At 41.0% G+C, this 19,970-nt stretch overlaps 1 protein-coding gene across 4 annotated transcripts in view; it reads right to left on the bottom strand.

The window, feature by feature from the left end:
- Positions 1–99: 99 nt before the first annotated feature.
- The window catches only part of LOC146371168 (radixin), a 41,156-nt gene continuing 21,285 nt past the window's right edge, over positions 100–19,970 (bottom strand). For all 4 annotated transcript variants that reach the window (XM_084954810.1, XM_084954812.1, XM_084954808.1 and 1 more), the window contains exons 3-15: positions 14,696–14,779; positions 10,398–10,493; positions 9,960–10,082; positions 8,191–8,342; positions 7,896–7,979; positions 7,661–7,807; positions 6,936–7,032; positions 6,667–6,830; positions 5,759–5,889; positions 3,764–3,924; positions 3,281–3,373; positions 2,969–3,178; positions 100–1,009 (exon numbers count right to left, since the gene is read on the bottom strand). In XM_084954810.1, coding sequence (XP_084810936.1) covers positions 845–1,009; positions 2,969–3,178; positions 3,281–3,373; positions 3,764–3,924; positions 5,759–5,889; positions 6,667–6,830; positions 6,936–7,032; positions 7,661–7,807; positions 7,896–7,979; positions 8,191–8,342; positions 9,960–10,082; positions 10,398–10,493; positions 14,696–14,779 — 1,707 coding nt within the window. In that variant the 3' untranslated portion in view covers positions 100–844. The remainder of the gene's footprint in view (positions 1,010–2,968; positions 3,179–3,280; positions 3,374–3,763; positions 3,925–5,758; positions 5,890–6,666; positions 6,831–6,935; positions 7,033–7,660; positions 7,808–7,895; positions 7,980–8,190; positions 8,343–9,959; positions 10,083–10,397; positions 10,494–14,695; positions 14,780–19,970) is intronic.

Genomic DNA, 19,970 nt, shown 5'->3' with positions numbered 1-19,970 from the left:
TGTTCTTGAGTATTATGGCAACCCAAAATAACTGAAGGTGCAAATCTGAGACTCATTCTGTTTGACGGAAGAGTCAGGACCAAGATCATACCATAGGTGTATTATTGGAAATATAAATTCATTCTTTATTGTGAGACAAAATATATATTGAAACAACTGCCTCAATGGAAAGAGAACGCCAAGCAAATCTAGTTTGCTTATCTGCCTGCTAACGGCTCTCTGTGAGCACGCAAGCTGTTAAAGAACAAGTTAACTGCTGAATGTGGACGACAGCGTAACTGTACCAAAACAAAATGACAACAGTGAAAGGGAAAGAAATGACACGAGTAAAGCAGTTTAAAAAAAATTTAAATTGTTCTGCTGAAGACAAAATAAAGGTACAGATTAAAGCGAACTCCCAACATCAATAAGCTATAGCTACAAATGATCATTTTATTTTGTTGAATAAAAGAAACCATTTCAGAACAGTCACGTTTTGTCTAAAGGTTGCGATATTGTTTAATTATCAAACATGCAAGCATTTTAAATTGCTAGTAATGTACAGGGAGACGACACGTTGCTTGCTATTTGTCCAGATTGATTAAAAGACGTGTGCTTCATCGAGGCGAGGGCAGAGCTCTAAAAAGCAGAAAGCTGAGTATGTGGCTGGCCAGCCGCTGCTAGGCAGAGCTTTGGCGAGGTTGAAGCTACGAAGCCCGCTATCCCATCTTTCTCCGGGGTAGAGAAAAGGTAAGATATCCTGCAGTGGCAGCAGGTTTTGGGCTTTACAAGGAGAGTGAGGCGTTGACATGGCAATGAGACCAAACGGTCTCTTTTCAGTGTCGTGTCCATCCACGTTTCTGGCTCACATGGACTCAAACTCATCTATACGCTGCTTGGTATTGCCCTGGCGGATCTGCCGTAGGGTTTTGTACTTGTCTCTGCCCGCTTTGACGTTCTCGGCATGTAGCATGTCGTTCTGCGTTTTCTTGGTGTCGTCCCGAGCTTCCGCCAACTCCGAACTCAAAGCCTGGACGGAAGACAAAGGGAGGGAGGTGGTGAGACACAATTCACTTAAGATAGACTCCATCGTTGCTCGAATAAATATTTGCTTAAATTTATATCAACTCCTACAGGGAATTTTGGCTTTTGTTTATTCAGTCAAGTTTTAAAGACCAGAAACACAAAGACACATTGTTGTAAAGATCAACAAACGGCCAAGAAATGCAGAATTCTGACAGCCGTCAGCTTGTGGTTGCTCCCATATCATAATAAGCATGAAAAGCTTTTAACAGCTGCCGTTCAACAGGACATCGGTACATCTGAGTGATAAAAGAAAACAACCTGCCAGGCTGGCTTATGCTCCACCTGATTTGCAGATAAAAGGCAGTGTTAATTTTCACAGCTGCTCTGGATTCAGACAAACCGCCGCTGTAACTGAAGCTGCAATCAAATCTGTCGTATATTCTAATGTGCAGCAGGAAAACTTACGAGCTTTTCACTGCACAGGCTACTTTCTGCGGATTAAACTACAAAATTCAGACAGATCTTTTTAGCAGCTTTACCGGAAAATAACTTTGCCACAGTGTCTACGCAGCAGTGGTTTCAGAAAGGATGCAGTCCTTCCACCAACGCTTCACCGTAAGATGCACAGATCGTACGATAGTGCCAATGAGGACAGAAAATTAGTGCAATCTTTGTTTTTCCAATGATTGCATGTGTTGAGAAACATCAAAAACTCGACCGACTGATACACAGTACTTCCTCGCTTTCTTCACCACACTGAATAAAGAAGTCCATTCAAAGTTTTGCAGAAATTTATTAATAACAACAAAAAAACCCCATCAAATTGTACGATTCTTGGCTTTTGTCTAATAAACTGAAAGAAGCATTATTTATTTAGTCCTTTCAGCTTTGGGACAGTCCTGAAGTTGCAAATGATGCCAGATACACAGATTATGTTGAAAAGTGGGATTGGAGGCTTTGCATTTGCACTGACAAACTCGACTGATGTGCCGGTCTTGTAGAAACCCGTTTTCTCAGGTGGTGTTTCTGTTGTAGCAAACTGGCAGCAAGTGTGTACGTGTCTGCCAGCTTGGATGTTTGATGAAAGGAGTTCTCATTAATGCAGAGAAAACACACACACATACAGTTTTTGTTGTGTGCATCTAAAACAGCTCAATGGACACTTTATTAGGTACATCTACTCAACTACTACGTGCAAATAGCTAATCAGCTAACCACATCTCAGCAACTCAGTGCATTTAGGCATGATCAAGATGACCTGCCTAAATTTAAACTGAGCATCAGAATGGGAGAGAAAAGGGACTTTGAGTGACTTTGAACATTAAACGGTTGTTGGTGGGCTGTCTGCCTTTCAGAAACTGCTGATCTACTGGGATTTTCCCCACACACCCATCTCTAGGGTTTACAGAAAAATATTTTCTCTTCTTAAAAGCAAAAAAGAAAATATCAAGTGAGCGGCATTTTCTCTGGGTGAAAACAGCTTGTTGATGCCTGCAGACAATGGCCTGCTGCTGGAAACTGCTAGAAAGGCAACAGTAACTCAAATAACCTCTTGTTACAATCAAGGTATGCACAAGAGCATCTCTGAACACAGCCAACTCACACCTTGAAGCAGATGGGCTACACCACACCGGGTGACACTCCTGTGAGCTAAGATCAGGAAACTAACAATGACCACGACAAGAAGATATCTGAGCTCAAATGGTCACCAGCTGCTCTCAATCCAACTGGGCACCTTTGGGATGTTGTGGAACAGGAGACGCACATCATTAATGCATGCAGCAACTGTGTGATGCTGTCTCGTCGATATGGACAGAAATCTCTGAGCATTTTTCGAGGTCTTTGTTTAATCTTTGCCGTGCAGGATTAAAGCAGTTGCCCAGCAAGTGGGACCTAACAAAGTAACCAGTGAGTGGGTACCTTTGGAAGAATCCCTCCCCCAGAAACTCAGGCTCATTTCTACCTGTAGCTGTTTCTTAACACGTTCGTTCTTCTGCGCCTCAGTGATTCGTTCCTCCTCGCTGCGGTGGCTGGTGACGCCGTCGCTGAGAAGCTCGGCACTGGCCTCGGCGTTCGTTTCATCCTGCTCGTCGTTTTCTGGCGCCGGTGGAGATGTCATGGCCGTCTTAAGTTCTTCCCTGGTCTTCTCGAGGTCTTCTTGCGCTGACAGAGCCTGGAAAGAACATACATGCATACTTAGAAAGAGTAATGAAAACCACACAAACACACACACACACACACACACACACACAAACACAGGCAGGGGTTACATTACTTTGTGTTGCCATTCTGTTGCTTCCTCTTCTTTTTTTCTCTTTGCGTCCTCAAGCAGAGCGATTTTGGCAGTGAACTCTGCTAACTCAGCAGCCTGTTGAAAATAATAACACATCCAAGCAAAAACTTATCACAAACATAACTGACATTTCAAGCACACAATGCTATTTGCAATGCAAAATAATATGAAGCAGAAATAATGATGCAATTCTCATATTTTAGGGATAGTTCTGGTGGAGAAACACAGCCTTTGCTACATGGTTACAATTTTTTTTACATTATGTATTTATTTGTTAAAAAAAAAAAAAAAAAAAAAATTCCTAAATGTGAATAAAAGAGGAAAATGATGAATAATCACTGAACTGGTCAAACATGAATCTATAACAAAAAACTGTTACGTGGTTTTTCACAGATCTGGTGGCATCTACACCTGGACCACAGCACCAGTATAAATGAATGAATATCCACGTGCGTGTGCAGGTACCAGTTGTTCCTGGGTCTTCATCTGGTCAGCGGCCTGCTGAGCCAGCGCTGCCTTGGCCTCCTCCGCCACCTGCCTCTCCCTCTCCAGCCGCTCTGCTTCTTCCTTCGCCCGCTTCCTCTCCTGCTCCAACTCTAGCGCTCTGCGGGTCTGCTCCTCCAGCTCTGCAGGCACACGCATATCAGCGTCTCAATATGCATCGCTAACATGCAGTGACCACAGTTTCAGATTTGTTGAGTTTTTGTTTTCTATTCAGTTCAGTTTCCAGAGTGGATTTGATCGTGTCAGTTTAGCCCCTTTTTGCTCTCAGATTATTTAGTTTTTATTTGGTCCAGGGTTAGTTTTAGTGTTTTAAATGGAGTCACCTTTCAGCTTATGCAGGCATCTAAAGTCTTAATACAGAAATCCATTTATTAAAAAAAAAAAAAAAACTGAAGTCAACATGAGTTAACTAAAATGTTTCTCACATCTACTTTTAAGCTTTACTTGCAACCCTGGATGTAAAGTCGTCAACAAATATAAAGTTTTTTTTAAATAACATGTATTTTTAATGATGAACCGAAAACATTTTATGTTTACCCGGTAAAAAAAAAAAAATCCAAGTTAAAGAACTGCAGCAGACCAATATTTTCAAACGTCACATCACGAGTTCTTTAAAATGTGTTTATTTTTCATTTTTTAAACTTCCACATTTGTACCTGTACAGTCCAGATACAGAGTGGTGAATCCAATGCTTCAAGCATTTCTTAGATTAAAAACACTCCAGGTGTGAATTGTTCTTAATCTTCTGGGATCTGCGCCAGTACAGCCTGCTGCTGCCTGCGGTCTGCACTGCAGCTTCTATGTTATGCAAATTCAGAAAATTAGTAATAAGATGATGAACCACAGATGCTGATCCGTCTTAGATAGCAGTTCCCAAATGTTAAACATCAGCCAAGTAACGCAAATTTGTGGGTAGGTGTGCAGATTATCAGATTAGATACACTTCACAATAACCCTCACTTCAGGATGGGAAACTGCATTTGACCTCCAGGGAATGAAAAACAGCTCCCTGTTCAGTGATTAAAACATTATTACCAAATGTCTCTTATCAGTTCAGTACTGAAACCACAATTAAAGTTATGTGTGAAATGACATAAATAAATATAAATTATGTCACTATAAAAGACTTGTGGCTACAAACATGTAATGACTCCCAGGACTAAAGGAAATATCTACGTCTCACAGGCTGACGAACAAAGGGGCTGCAGTACGAGGTGAGAGTGACTGGTCGGTTTGTTTTTACCTGGCTACATCAGATGATCTGATATCGTCGAGTTGGTGTTGTTCCCACATCATCATAATAAATATTGTTCCAGGTTCAACATTGCATGTGACCAATCACATTGTTGTGACGTAATACTAAGGAAATGTCCAAATATAATTATACTCGACTCTAATCTGCTACTATGTGTCTTTTACACAGCTGGAACTGCAGCTGCTAGACCACAGCTTAGAAAGTTGATCAGACTGTCACCAAGAGTACCTGTTAAATCAATCAAATTAATTTCACTTTGATGTGCCAACAAACTGTCCTCTGACTGTGGGTCAGCAAGCTTTATAATTTAAATGCATACACTTTTTTACGTTATGTTATCTAAGTTCTCTGTGAGCTAAATCACCAGATCTTTTGTCTGATCTGCAGCAGTCTGAAATTTTAGTGTTTTCTGTTCTCTAAAGTTTTTTAATCACCATTTTACCATCTTCATCTGTGATCAGTGTAGGAGGTGAAAGGCCCCCCTTTAATGCGAGCGTGCACAGAGCCTGAGACAGAGAGCTAAACAGAGAAAGCTGATAACCATCACCATGACAGCCGTTATCTCCGAGTGGGGCTTAGGTTTTACTGAGCCAGCTAAAGCAAACAAAGCACAGCCGTAATACTTCCTTGAGCTTCGTTTGTAGTACACCCCACTGTCACACGCGCGCGCGCACACACTAGTGAAGTGGGTGGAGACGTACCTTTCTGAGCTCTCTGAGTTTGCTCTTCGATCTGCCTCAGCCTCTCGATCAGCTCCTCCTTCTCTCGCTCTATTCGCTCCTTCTCTTTCTCTGCAAGCTCTCGCTTTTTCTTCTCATTCTCCAGCTGTGCCCTGTCCAGACCACAAAGAAAGCAAACGTCACATGATTGTGTACGGACAAAACTCAAGAGGAAGGTTTTAAAGGTTTGTGTTGAGTCTGGCTCCCTGCTGCTGTGTCTCCAGCTTCATATCAATTAACCATTTAACCCAGTTTCCCACAGAAAGCTGTGGTTCCTTTGTTCATGTGAACCCGCTGACACACACAAAAACATGTTTTTTCAGGCACTGCGTGCACACTCAGATCGACTGACTACTCAGCTTACATCATTCTTGCAATATTATGCCAAATTTACCGGTTTATCCATAACAACCACATAATATTGTCACACACAGACTGAAGATGATAAAACAATATGTTTTAGAATCACTTACAAAAAAAACCCAAAAATCCTAATGTAGTCAATAAAAGACACTTTTACCAATTTGTGAAGTAAAACCTACCTACACACACAAAAACTCAGCACAAAGTGAAACCAATGCTGGACACATTGATGGCATTTATAAAAATCACCACATCACCTGCTACCAAATAGAAATATGTGGAAATTTACAGTTAACAGAAAAAAGTAAAGTTCAGCCTTGTGATTTTCTTCAAAGCAGCACTGCCCCCTAGTGGTCAGAAAGGGTTAGTAGCGTACTGTCACTTATGTAGTTGTCATACAAAGCGTGCAGTACTAGGAGAAATACAGGATAGACTGGTGGGAAATGACTACCATTTAAAACTGCTGGTATGTATTTAGATATAAACTTCATGCAATAAATCCATTAATAGGTCTTTTTGCTCCACACCTCTCCATCTGCTTGTGGTGCTTCTCCTCCCTGGCCTGAGCCTTCATCTGCTGCACCTCAATAGTATCAGGCTTCCTCCTCCTCATGTACAGCTCATGGTTTCCCATACACAACGCCAGGATACGCTTGTTGATCCTCAACCGTGGGGCGTAGAACACAAAGTCCTGGGGGAAGCCGGCATAAGAAAGGTTAGTAAGTAAAAATTTTATTCTTCTGTGGGGGGGAAAAAAACAAAACATTAAACCGTGTATGAATTCATCAGCACTTACTGGAGCCTTCTTGTCAATGGGCTTGATGACAAACTTCTTGTCATTGAAGGAAATGTTTCTGATCTCGCTCCAGGGGAAACCGATCTTTGGTGACAACCTGAGGCAGCAGAGAGAGATTTTACTCCACTTAAGATAAACGCATGAGCTGGTAAACATAAAACTTCAAAACAACAGTGGCTTTCAGACGATGGGTGCCCATTAAAATCCTGGTTTTGATTCAACAATCAGTTGTGTACCACTGTTCACAACCATTAGAGGGAAATAATGTCAGTGCATCCCAGGCCTCATTTACATACTCGGACTAAATATCAAAAAAGTGTTAGAAGGTGGATTTAATGATTTAAACAAACGACTGAATCAAGTTTTCTTGTGTAATTAAGTTCTAAACTGCATTAGTGTATGTATGCCAGCCATCAATCTCTGTTCCACTTTTTTCCCAAATGAAACAGAGCAGGTGTCGAACAGAAAACGTCTCTTTTTGTTCCATTTAGCTCCTTCTTTGGTTAAAATGACGTATTGGTTTTCATCCGCTACATGAATGATTTCAAACATTCTCTCCCCATGATCACTTACTTAAAAACCCCTTATTATTCTGGAGCAAAATTTAACAACCAAAGATGCCCGTCAAACAAATACTGAGCTGAGTCACTGATCACAAGAAACAATGATGATATCCACGAATAACACAACAAGTATACATCCATGTAAATGTGTAGATTTATTACTTGTCTTCATGCTCGTAGATGTTGAGTCCCAGGGCGTCGACCCCGAGCCACAGCTCTGTGCCCTTCTTGTTTTTAATTTCAAAGTAGTTGACGCCGTACATCTCCAAGTCCTGGGCGATCTTCAGATACTCCATCATCGCGTCCTCCCTGCACACACAATAGGAGAAAACAGTTAGCAGAGAAACATGCAGGAGCCAGTGGCCTTAAAACCATGAAACTTTCACAATACACTCACCTGAGCATGCTTCTGTGCTCCTCGTGCCACGTCTGTATTCTGTCCTCCCACTGCTCCTTTGTCAACTTGTGCTGCTCCAGAACTCTACAGGACACGCCGAGGAGAAAAGGACACAAGAGACACAACGCAAGAGTTAACAGTGAAAACAATAACACAACAAGCACTCCTGGGCTTTGAATCATGCTAAAATGTACACATTTTTACTCTTAACAAAGAGAGACTCTGGAATCAGATATTTCAATGTGGGACTTCATTAGACCCACATGGAGTACCATATTATGTCTACTGATTTTACCTCTGTGGCAGTAGCCGGTCAGATGCCAGGTAGCCAGGCTTGTGAATATCGTTGTTATAGTCTCCGTATTTGGCCTGAACGGCATACGAGGCCAGCAGCACGGCTGTCTCTGGAGGACAGTAGTTCTCATCATTCAGAATGGCCTCCTTTACCTGCTCAGAGGACACATATAAGCAAAAACACACAAACGTCAATATCTTCTAACTCCATGATTCATGGGTAAAAAAAGAAAATTCTGCTTTTCCAGCAGAACTGAGTTGAACTAAAATAGTAATGCAGTCCAAAGATTTTTTAAAATACATTTATATCATTAATTAGTCATTCATTTCACACTCTGGCTTTCTCCCATGTATCTTGTCCCTCTCTGTTTAACCCCAACAGATGGCTACGCCTCCCTGAGCCTGGTTCTGCTGGAGGTTTTGTCCTGTTAAAGGGGAGTTTTTCCTTCCCGCTGTTGCCAAGGGCTTGTTCATATGGGGTCATCTGATTGTTAGGGTGTCTCGTAGGGTTTGTAACCTACAACATAAAGCGCCTTGAGCAGACTGCTGTTGTGTTTTGGCGCTACAAGCCAAATCATCTTTGGCAGATGTAAGCCAATGCAAAGCATTCCATCTTAAGTCCAAAGAAGGAATTTCTGAGTTCCCAGTCAGAATTTGCTGTAAACTTTTCTAGTCGGACTTCCAACTCAGAAGTTGGTGATCCCCCACCAACCCTAACTTAACAGTCCAAATGGCGGCAGTGTATGTAAACATTTGTGACTTGTAACCTGCACTACTACATATGTGTGTTTGAGACATAAGCCATAATAAATTAATAAATTAAATAAGTCATATGCAGAACACTGGCCAGGTTCTATCCATGCATGTGCCTCATTAATGGCTCTACCTTTACCTTTGCTAAGCACTGAAACAAACCTTGTTTATTCTTGCTTTTCTGACATTCCTAATGGAATGTGCTGAACTTGGGAGTAATGTCACTTCCCAGTTCCGCCTTCCAACTTACGATGCAAATGGAACACAGGACTCTGTTGCGGACACGGAAACATCACAGCTGAGTAATCATTCCTGTTTCACCTGGATGGAAGTACACTGCCTAGGCTGCATGAACAGTTGGTGCATTGTAAAGTGAAGTCTCGAAAAACTGGCAGGCAAGTGCACCACAACAGGGTATAATTGAGGCCTTGTACTGATATATCAGAAAACTGGAGGTGACAACAGTCAGTGGGTGGGCTATAGTTATATGAATGTAGAGGAATTAAAGGGATTTTCACTAAACAGCAGGATTCAGAGAATAGTGTTTCTGTCAATATTATTCAACAGCGGGGGATGCACATTAAACATGGTTATTAAAACAAAAACAAAAACCCCCAATTTAGCTGACAGACATTGGCGATGCAGATAGGGAAATAAATAATGATTTAAAACTCCAGGAAAACAAAGAAATCATATCTGAAACGTTCCAAGTATTTCAGCTCGTCATCAAACCACCTTTCAATATTATATTTAATAAATGTAAGCCAGCGGCAACCATACGTACTCTTTTATTTGCTGATATGTTGATCCATCTACTGCCATAATTGATGTAGAAAGCAAATATACCGGTAAGTATGATCTATACTAACCACAATAGCCACATTATTGGACACCAGCTCAAAAAAGGTGTAATTATTGTCTTAGATGAGAAAGGCTCTTTACAGCTGTAAATCCAGCTCAGTTTTCATGCAGGTTTACCCCGTACATGAGCTTGGCAGCCTGAGCAGTTCACAGTACCTGCAGGAAGAAAAGTTTCTGTGTGATCTCCTGGATGAGCTCCTCAGAAACATCCTCCGGGAAGAACTTTGCTCTGAACTTGAACTGCAGCGGATTCTCCTTCTTGACATCCTGCTGGGTCACCTGGAAGGAACACCCAAACACAAGCCTTCATCATCTGCCCTTTGCATGTGACATGAAAGTCCTGAGAAAACTAAACTGAAAATACATTAAAAACAGATCTCAGTGTTCATGGTCCATCCTCTACGTCGTTTTATAAAGTATTAACAACAGGATGATGAATGTTTACCATTTACAAGGAGTCATAAGATTAAAATGTTTTCTTAATGTGAGAATAAATTCAGTTGTTACAAAGAATATAAACATAAGCATGCTTAAGCTACGCTGAGTGATGGATTTCTTCCTGTGTTTTGAGCAGCCTCTCTTAGGGCCTCTCACCTTCTTATTGAGCTTGAGCCACGTCACGTAGCCTTTGCTGTCTGTGTACTGCAGGCCGAAGAACCAGACCTCCCTCAGACCGACTGTTTTCACCACCTGAAACCACAAATATATCTTATGTTTTCCACTTCCTCTTCAAAAAGTCTCAAAATTTCCCCGACACCTGTAGTCAGCATGACTGTTATCTGTACTTGCAGTTTCAGTTCTTTCAGGATTTGAGACCACAAATTGTACACACTACGTCAGATAAAGTAAAAGTGCTCTGTCATCTCACTGGTATCATGTACCGACGGCAATCTTACCAAATCGATGCATCATTAAAAAGTGAAACTGAATATTTTCCCTCGTCTTTCCTCCCTGTTCTCAAACACAATTCTCTGTTTGTCATTCACAAACTATTGTCTCACATACACACAGAGAGGAAGCGTGAGAAAGAGACACAGATGATCCCAGAGGGGATTGTAGACACTCTCTCAGATGTTAAGGTGATTTACACAGTCAATAGCACGCCACTTCTACCATGTAATTAACTCTTTCTCACGCACAGAGAATAAAAGAGATGCTGACATAAACAAGCAAAATACCCATGTCGCATGCACACACAACAGCGAAAGCCCCCACAAACGCCCATCCAAAAAAAAAAAAAAAAAAAAAAACCCACATCGTTGCGATGGTAACGGTACAATCAATTACATTTGCAAACACACACACACACACACACACACACACACACATACGCCTACACAGAGCGGGCCTCCAGTGGGACTGCGGTACGAGGAGACAGCTATGTGGATAAGAGACTTCAGGATGAGAGGTGAGGAATGATGAGTGTAGCAGAGACGGGGAAAGACGATCAAGCTGCCTGGACCTCTGAGCAGGACTCTCATACTTTCAGGCTAGATAAAGACATTTGCTCACACAGGCAGTTTTACAAGCGAGTGTGATCATCACCCATCACAGGCTTACATGTTTGGGTTAGTTTGTCTGAAAAGCTTTTCCATCATGATGTGGCCTTTTATCATCCTGTGTGTGTGTTTGAGTGAGCCATTTATAGTGAGCTCTGCAGCCTCTTTATCAATGAAGCCCTCACTTCATTCATGCGAATCTGGACCACTGCGAATGAATCAGGACATGCAGCACAGTTTTTCCCTGTGCTGCATGTCATTTGCCTTTGCCTCCGTTTGCCTCCTGGACATGTGACTTCCTGTACTGTAGGTAACATAGCCACACTGCATTTCATTGATCTCAGGGAGACTGGACAGTTTTCATAGCACAAGATTATAAAGGATGCAGAAGAAATATAGCTCCTGAAGCACGTCAGTTGTTGCTATGCATATCAATCACACTTTATATGACGGACGGTTTAAAAAGAACAACATCTGAGTCCTACAAAAAGACAACCATGTCAGCATCTCCATGACCGAGGTTGGTACAGACAATCTTTATCAGCTGATCGCCTCTGACAGTTCTGCTGTCTGCAGCGAGGACTATAATACTGCACAGTACTACAGTGTGTAGACTGGTGTGCTTCATGGAGCACTGTAGTGAGATGCTGCCACACTCCTGGACCACAGTGTGGCTTCAGGACTTCTTGTGGATGCTAATTTGAAATGTGCAGGGACTGTACTAGCTGTAATTGAGAGGTGGTCTAACATGAAGGAATGTCCTTTTAGCTGTTTGAATGCATTCATATCCTCATGAGGGAATTTGCCGTCATTATGGGTCCAATCCAGTCTGAATCATCACACTGTTTGGACTCCTGGAATGACTGTGGCTGTGGATATTTAGTGGATCCAGACCACGCTCTGCACCATTTACAACAAGCAGCTGAACACTTTGTCTAACATTCATTTCAGCTCCGCTCCCACAGCAACAGATACAAAGTCTTTTCCACTTTAAACCTGTTTTTTTTTTTCTTTTGAAGATCACAAAAAAAGCTCCTTTTTAATAGTTTAAAAAAAACCAAAAAAACAAAAACATTTTTAGTACCAGTTGAGGTTTGGTTTTCTTTTTATTGTGCAAAGTTGTTTTTCCACACTTTGGTTACTGTAACACTGTAATTTTCAAACTTTTGGGATATTTCTTCTTATTAACAAAAAAAAAAAAAAAAAGTTTAGAAATATCACCAAAACAAATCCATCAAATAAAGATTAAGGTAGTTTCCTACATATAGCAAAGTTACAGCAGAAATTGGGCATCTCTGGACTGAACAAACCTATTTTATCAAACTAGCAGAATTCTTTCTAGGAATTCTGACTGTACATTGGCTAAATCCATACACCTGTAATACCTTGGCTGCCTGCGTAACAGCTTTGCCCTTAATGATGGGAATTACCAGAACAGACAACACGGCGATAACAAGCCTTGAAATAATAAAGGGAGGAAAACAAAGAGAAAAGACAGGAGCTATCTTCATTTTGGAACAATTAAGATTTGTATTTTCATGTAACATAATCACAATAACTACTCCAAATATCCACCATCTTATCTATTTCTAGCTGAATGAGTGCTATAATGTGTGAAGGGTCGAATTTTCACTGATATTAAGAATTCGGGTCAGGTAAATAACTGATTTTTAAAGCTTTTTTAAGTGTGTACTAATAAGAATTTGCCGATGTTGGTTTGAAGCCTTCTCAAAGTAGCTCTAGTGAAATGCTCAAAATCACCACAAGGTGGTGCTACCTCCTTTTTTAGAGTTGAAAGGCACACAGACAACAAGGAGCTCATCTGTATGGCTACTGAATGTAGCCCTGTGGAGACCTGTCATTGTTTGGTCTCTGTTGAGTCATGTAGAACAAAGAATCAGTGTCTTCATTCACATGTCTGAAACCTGCCAAAATATCCCACACCAATGCTATATAAGCCACTCACATGCTACAAGATCTCATCATTCAATACTTTATCCCCACTGGCTTGTTCATTTATAAGCTACAAGGCGTCCCGTCTATTGCTTACTTTCGGTCGCTTTTAAAACCAAAATAACCTCAAACAAATGAATATTTGGTATTCTTTTTATGAGCGTGAATATAACACAAACACACTGAACACACATATCACTGTACGCTGACTGTAAACAAGCATCCTCTGGCAGATTCGGTACTATGCAGCACAAGTGCACGCACACACACAAATCACTGGGCATTTGACAGTTGGTTGCTATGGCGATGCATAGGCACAGGCAGCTGAAACGTTCAGATTTGGTGCGTCTGTGCGTTTCATAGAAAGAAAAGCGATATTAGATATTTGGTGAAGTCACCAAAAAAAGAGCCAATTCATGTTAACTACAAAATTAACTAATGTGTTAATATTCCAACGTCACGCAGTTTTACACCTGCATTTCCTGCAAGATTAAAATGTTTAGTGTCAACAGAAGCTGGCAGTGGTTTCCACGAGTCAGCTACAACCACCAACTGTCATCATCCTTTCAAACAATCAGATGAGCTGATCAGAGTCAGAATATGAATGAGTAAAAAATAACTGCATAACAAATGTTAGGAAAATCCGTTTATGTGTCTGATTTCTCTATGGATCCTGGTACCCAAAGGTCAAAGGCACGTTCATAGACAGCTCTGAAACAAAACGTGGTTGCTCAGCTATCCACAGCAGGAAGCAGAACACACAAATACAAAAACAAAACCACAGTTTCACTGAGTGTGTATATTGCACAAATACTACAGATATGATCTGCAGCTTTAGACTGCAACAAGTCCTGATTTCTGCTATTAAAACAGATCTATTACAAACACACAGCCTTACTCCCCTCATGCTGTACAGAAGATGAAAACAAAAGCGACAACAAAAGCAGAAAACAAATGTGTCTCTCTCGCATTTTGTCTTCACAGTATTCCACCGCAACCCCAACAACCCTTTGTAGTCTGACATGAAACGACACTGAAAGCTGCCCTTTTACTTCCCAGACAGTGTACACATGTACACAGTTATGCACACCATCCACACAATACTTCCACCCATCTGCTGACTCCTGAAAGCTCCTCTTTTGAACAAAGAGTGCTTTATATGTTTTCTTTGTACAGAACCAGTACCAACCCGAACCCAGCCAAGCACGCCCTGGTACACGCACCAGCACTTAGTTTCAGTGTTGCATTTCATTAGTAATCCATGAGTCTTTCAGTAGGTCACATAGTCTAAAATACCTGTAGTGTCTATTCTAACAGTAAAAGTCATTTTGAACCCTTCTAGCTGCAGAAGAAGATTTGGTCCTCACAATCTGAGATCAAAACGGAATAAATTAAAAATACGACACTTACATCTTTGTGTTTACAGTATGCGACTCTTACCTGATCGAAGAGCTGTTTGCCTGTTGTGTTGGGCTGGATGGCAAACTCCAGCTCAGCGTCCATGGTGGTGACGCGCACATTGATCTGTGAAACACAAATAATGGATCAGTAAATGGTTTACTTAATTCTACTTGTTGAACACGGACGATATATAAAAGACAGACATACTCAGTGGGATGTTACCCTCAGGGATATAGTTTTCGAGCATCTAGCCATGCAGTCAGCCTTTACGAACATTTTTGAAAGATTGGGTCGTTTTCAGGAGCTCACAGAGCTCGAGTGTGGTACTGTAATAGGACGCCAGCATTGCAACAAGTCAGTTTGTGAAATTTCCTCCCTTTCAGATATTCCACTGTAAGTGGTGCGATTGCAAAGTGGAAGTGTTTAGGAACCACAATAACTCAGATATGACGCGGTAGACCACGTGAAGTTGCATAGTGACATTGTTGATGGCATTAACATCAGCAGAAAAAACGTGCACCAGAAGCTTCATGGCATGGGTTTCTATAGCTGTGCAGCTTGCCAGCATGTTCTGCGAGTGTCAGCTGAAGACTTATACTGTAGAAAATGTAAAACCTGATTTATGTGGTTTGAATGTTTCCCACAGACGACCATGATGCAGCATAAAGGCAGTGATGGCCACTGTATTTGGTCAAAGATGATCCACACCTTGTAACCATTGTGACACTGACAGCAATGCAGAGTGTTGGAAAACCCCTTCAGTAAATTCTAATTTGAGATCATTGAGTTGAAATAAGAGGTGGCAAAGGAGATCTAGAAACTGTCGAGAGGTCACTCTACAGAATCAGTGATTTTAAATAACCAACACAAGTGCTATATAACTGGGAAGGAGAAGGAAGCGTGTACAGGAAGCTGCAACACATTTAACAGGTTAAATGAAATGTAATAGAAATTAATATATTACATTTAGAAAAAAAGGGAACCCTAAGTGTAAATTTAAAAAAAAAAAAAAACCTAAATATATATATAAATAAATGTGTGGAGGAAGCAGAACTGCTAAAAACAGGATGTGAAAGTTCCTAACAACGTGTGAAAATCTAAAGACTGTATTGAAAGAAAGCAAATATAAGCAGTTTGGGTAAACTGGACTGATCTGAGGCTCCACAGTCTGCTGGTGGGACTGCCTGTGCAGCTGTGTGTGAGTCCCTGTCAGACTTCTATAAATATTCCCAACACACACACACACACACACACACACACACACACACACACACACACACACACACACACACACACACACACAGAGCCAGCTTCCATATTAGGTGCAGCATGTTTACGCTGCTTCCCGTAAACTGACTAGAGGAAGTTTTCACTCCACTTTTACCAAGACCTGTCACTAGGTTTCCGATTTAACTGTAACGTAAATAAAAATAAAAAAGGGGGGTACTCAGTGAAAACTACAATGACTCAAACTACAATAAGAACCATTTCTCCTGGATCTTTGGGGTTCACTGGACATCTGTGCTTCAGCGTAGAAGAGTGGAAGTTTGCACAAGAAACAACCATAATAATTTGGAGAATGCGTCACTTCCTCAATGAGTTATGATGTAGTGCTATTCATAAGAAAAGCCCAGACAGATATCTCAGGAAAACACGCCGTCTCTGTGTGAATTCAGGAAATTTCACCTCATTTTAAATTTTAACACAGTAACATGTTTTAAAAGACTAAGAAATCCAGAGATCAGATCAGCCTTCAAAACCACAACTCTGCCCTACAGTAATCCTTTCCAGACACTTTTAATAGTAATGAACTCATACTCATATGCAGTACATAAATATGCAATCGCACATTTCTCTTGGTGTGCATCTATTCCTCTCTTCCCACTCGAGGTGCAATACATTATAATGCCCTGTGCCGCAGTATGAAACCCTCTCTGCAGTGAAACCAACCACCAACTGGCACTGTCCTCAAGTAACCCTGGCAGAAAGTGAGAGGGGAGTGAGAGAGGCACAGAGGAGATGAGAAAGCGATAACAATGATACAGTAAAAACTACCAGTCTTATGCCGTTTTATACTACTATAAGAAATCTATGCAATCGCTTAACTTATACCTTCCCAGAAATGCAAACACTGCAGCCACCTTAACAACTGTCTGCTTTGCAGTAACCCCTGTGAAACTACATGTAATAGAATGTAACTGTATCTAGCTTGCTCACTATGCTATCCAATAACTCCTACTGTAATCTGCCAGTGTGGACATATGGAGTTTTTCTTATTGTCATAGTTCTGTCAATCCTGCATCAGCTCTGAAGTATAAATGAATACAACGAAAGCAATAAAATGCACTTCAAGTATAAAATTGCTGCATAAGGAACTAGTAAGGTGTGTGTGTGTGTGTGTGTGTGTGTGTGTGTGTGTGTGTGTGTGTGTGTGTGTGTGTGTGTGTGTGTGTGTGTGTGTGTGTGTGTGTGTGTGTGTGTGTGTAAATATTTAGAGACACACAAAGACAAAGAGATGATGCCTACGGTGAACTGAGTGCATCAATCATAAGAAATCACAGACAGCTCTACTGACCTGAAAAATATTCGACAGACAGTGGGCACACACACACACACACACACACACTTGTTCTGCAGATAAAACCAAAAGCACTCTACCCAACCTCTATCACACACACACACACACAATAAAGTGTGTATATTATTCTCTATATTTTTCCCTCTCGTCCTGTAATGTGTTGCATCTTTTTGTCTGCAAAGATACTAATAAATTCCCAATAAGTTCCACACCAAAGTGAGTTCCTCTTTTGAAAAAAACAAAAAACCCCACACTGTGCTAAACTACATACCACTCAGCCGCAGTCCACACTTTTTAGGCGACTCCTCTAAGACAGTACGGACCATACTCATAACATACGGAGGTAGGACAGAATGAGCAGCTGCTTCACTGTATGGATTTATTTTATTTTTATTTTTTTATTTAATTACTCACTATTTACACACTCCATTTCTGACTCTACAATGTCTCAGCTACAAGCATGATAAATAACCCAATAGCCTCTGTGCACTTCTGGCATCTGAACAACTGAATTACTTTTCTTGTCGATGGCAACACCCCCACCAAAACCAGGAGAATCCTTTGCATCAGCATGTTGCACAGTCACAGCAGCTAACACTCCCGTAAGCCTTGTCCACATGCCAGAACTATGTCCCAACCACACTGCTGATGGATCAGAAACTGTGAAAGTGCCAGTTTGAAAGCAGTACACACAAAGACTGGGCGTGGGTTACTGACTCTTAATGTCAATGAATTTCCTATCACATGCAGAAAGAAATAAAAAAAGGTCCCAATTCAAATAATTTTGAAAATGAGGGCATCATTTAATGTTCTTGGTCTGACATTGCATCCAAGGTTGATCTTACGAGACTCGTTACCCAACAGCTGCTAGGGGGCTGTTCCTACGCACACAGCTGCGACACATAACCAGCTACCTCATTTTTGTCGGGCTGACCGCAGCACAAGATTGTGGATGTTTGCTACACTGACTGGGCCTCACAGTTTTAACACCAAACCCTTACTCAACTGTTATTGATCACCACAATCATTTTTGATCAAGTTTCTGTCATTAAACTGGATAAACAGGAATTCAGACCCAAATAGCTTTTCACACTGTTACTGTGTAGCTGTTACTTTAAATATAATTACTCATGTTAATGTATTGATAATGTGCTTGTGAAAAATGAAGTGTGTTTGAAGTCTGAAGAGGGGACAGTGTTTGTGCAGTAGATGCGGGGACAGCATGGGAACACTACCATATGGTGGTGTGTATATATGTGTGTGTGCATGCGTTTAACAACAAGACTGACATCTGTGCGTATGTATGAGAGTGCAGCCATATGGGGCATATGACGTGCACACACTGTACACCATGTATTCCACATGATAATACCTCACAGCAACATCCCAGTGGCACATTTTAATGTAATTTTCTAAAAAGCCATGTGGGCGTCCTAATGAGGGATTTTAACACTTGACAGGGTGGCCTAGAAAGGATCGTCCTCTCTTGAGATGAAAGAAAAGCTCATCGGTTCAACAGACAGGCAACAGTAAAAGAGGAAAACGCTAAACCGACGTTAAACAAGCGACGCTAAAAATGATTGTTTGTGTTATTTCTCCCACATGTTTTAGTTCAGAAAATGCATTGTGCAGATATCAACTTCAAGTTATCACTGACTAATATGGGTTTTTTTTTAAGTTGTGTCTGACCAGTAGTCCAAAGACATGAAGTTACAGTAAAAAACAAAACAACAACAGCCCAACACCACCACATTCTAACAGGCTGACTTGTAGAGAAATCGCTACGATGTATGTTTTGCCATTTTTAGTTGCAAAGAAAAAAAAATACCTGAAACAACTCTTTATATAAAGTGCTCACTATATTGTACATGAGACTCCAGCTGTAGATTTGTGTGTATGCATGTGAGCAAGAGCTGTTTTAACATTTGTATTTGTGTGTGTCTGTGTGTGACAGAGAGAGAGTGGGACAAACTGATGAAGAACCATGCCATGTCTTCTTGCTGATAGCTATGTTAACAGATAAAACAGGCGGTCTCAGCCGTTTACTGACCACAGTCTATTCTGTTACTGTTGACTCACTCCAGCTGATAAAACTTAGAGAAACACATAACATCTTTTTGTTCCACATACACGCAGCAACAACAACGCTCAGGTCATGGCATCAAAATTAGACTTATGCAATCAGCGTGTCAGTTTTTCTACTGTCTATGTCATAAACTCATTATATTCTATTCTAAACAGGACTCCCGTTAAGTACACACAAGTGTGTGCGCTAACAGTCACATAGCTTGTTGTAGTCAGACAACATGTTGAAACACAGCTTGAACCTGTTACGACACAAACATGTTTAAAGTTAAATAGCTATGATAAATAAATACATTATTAATGTAAACTTTACAAAATTCATGAGTAAATTTCACAAGCACAGCTTTGAGTGATGGCACAGGAAGATCCCTTTGCTTTCACTTGGTCGACAACAAAAGTAGCTCTTTGTAGAAAATCATGCCTGACTGCAACATGACACCTCATGGATTTGTTTATGTTGACGTAGACTGTTAACAATATTAACCTTATGACTTCCATCCACATGATCAGCATGTCTCTGGGGACAGCTTTTTATGATATCTTGACTGACAGCCATTAATATGGGACCAGACACCGTTACCACAAATGAACACTGGACTTTGCCTGGAGAATCAGGTTGTGACATTGACCAAACATGGAAATTCTCTAATG

Source organism: Perissodus microlepis, chromosome 16 (genome assembly GCF_051167445.1).
Source record: "Perissodus microlepis isolate ML-2025 ecotype Zambia chromosome 16, ASM5116744v1, whole genome shotgun sequence".
Lineage (NCBI taxonomy): Eukaryota > Metazoa > Chordata > Actinopteri > Cichliformes > Cichlidae > Perissodus > Perissodus microlepis.
This window is presented reverse-complemented; position numbering and strand designations above follow the sequence as displayed.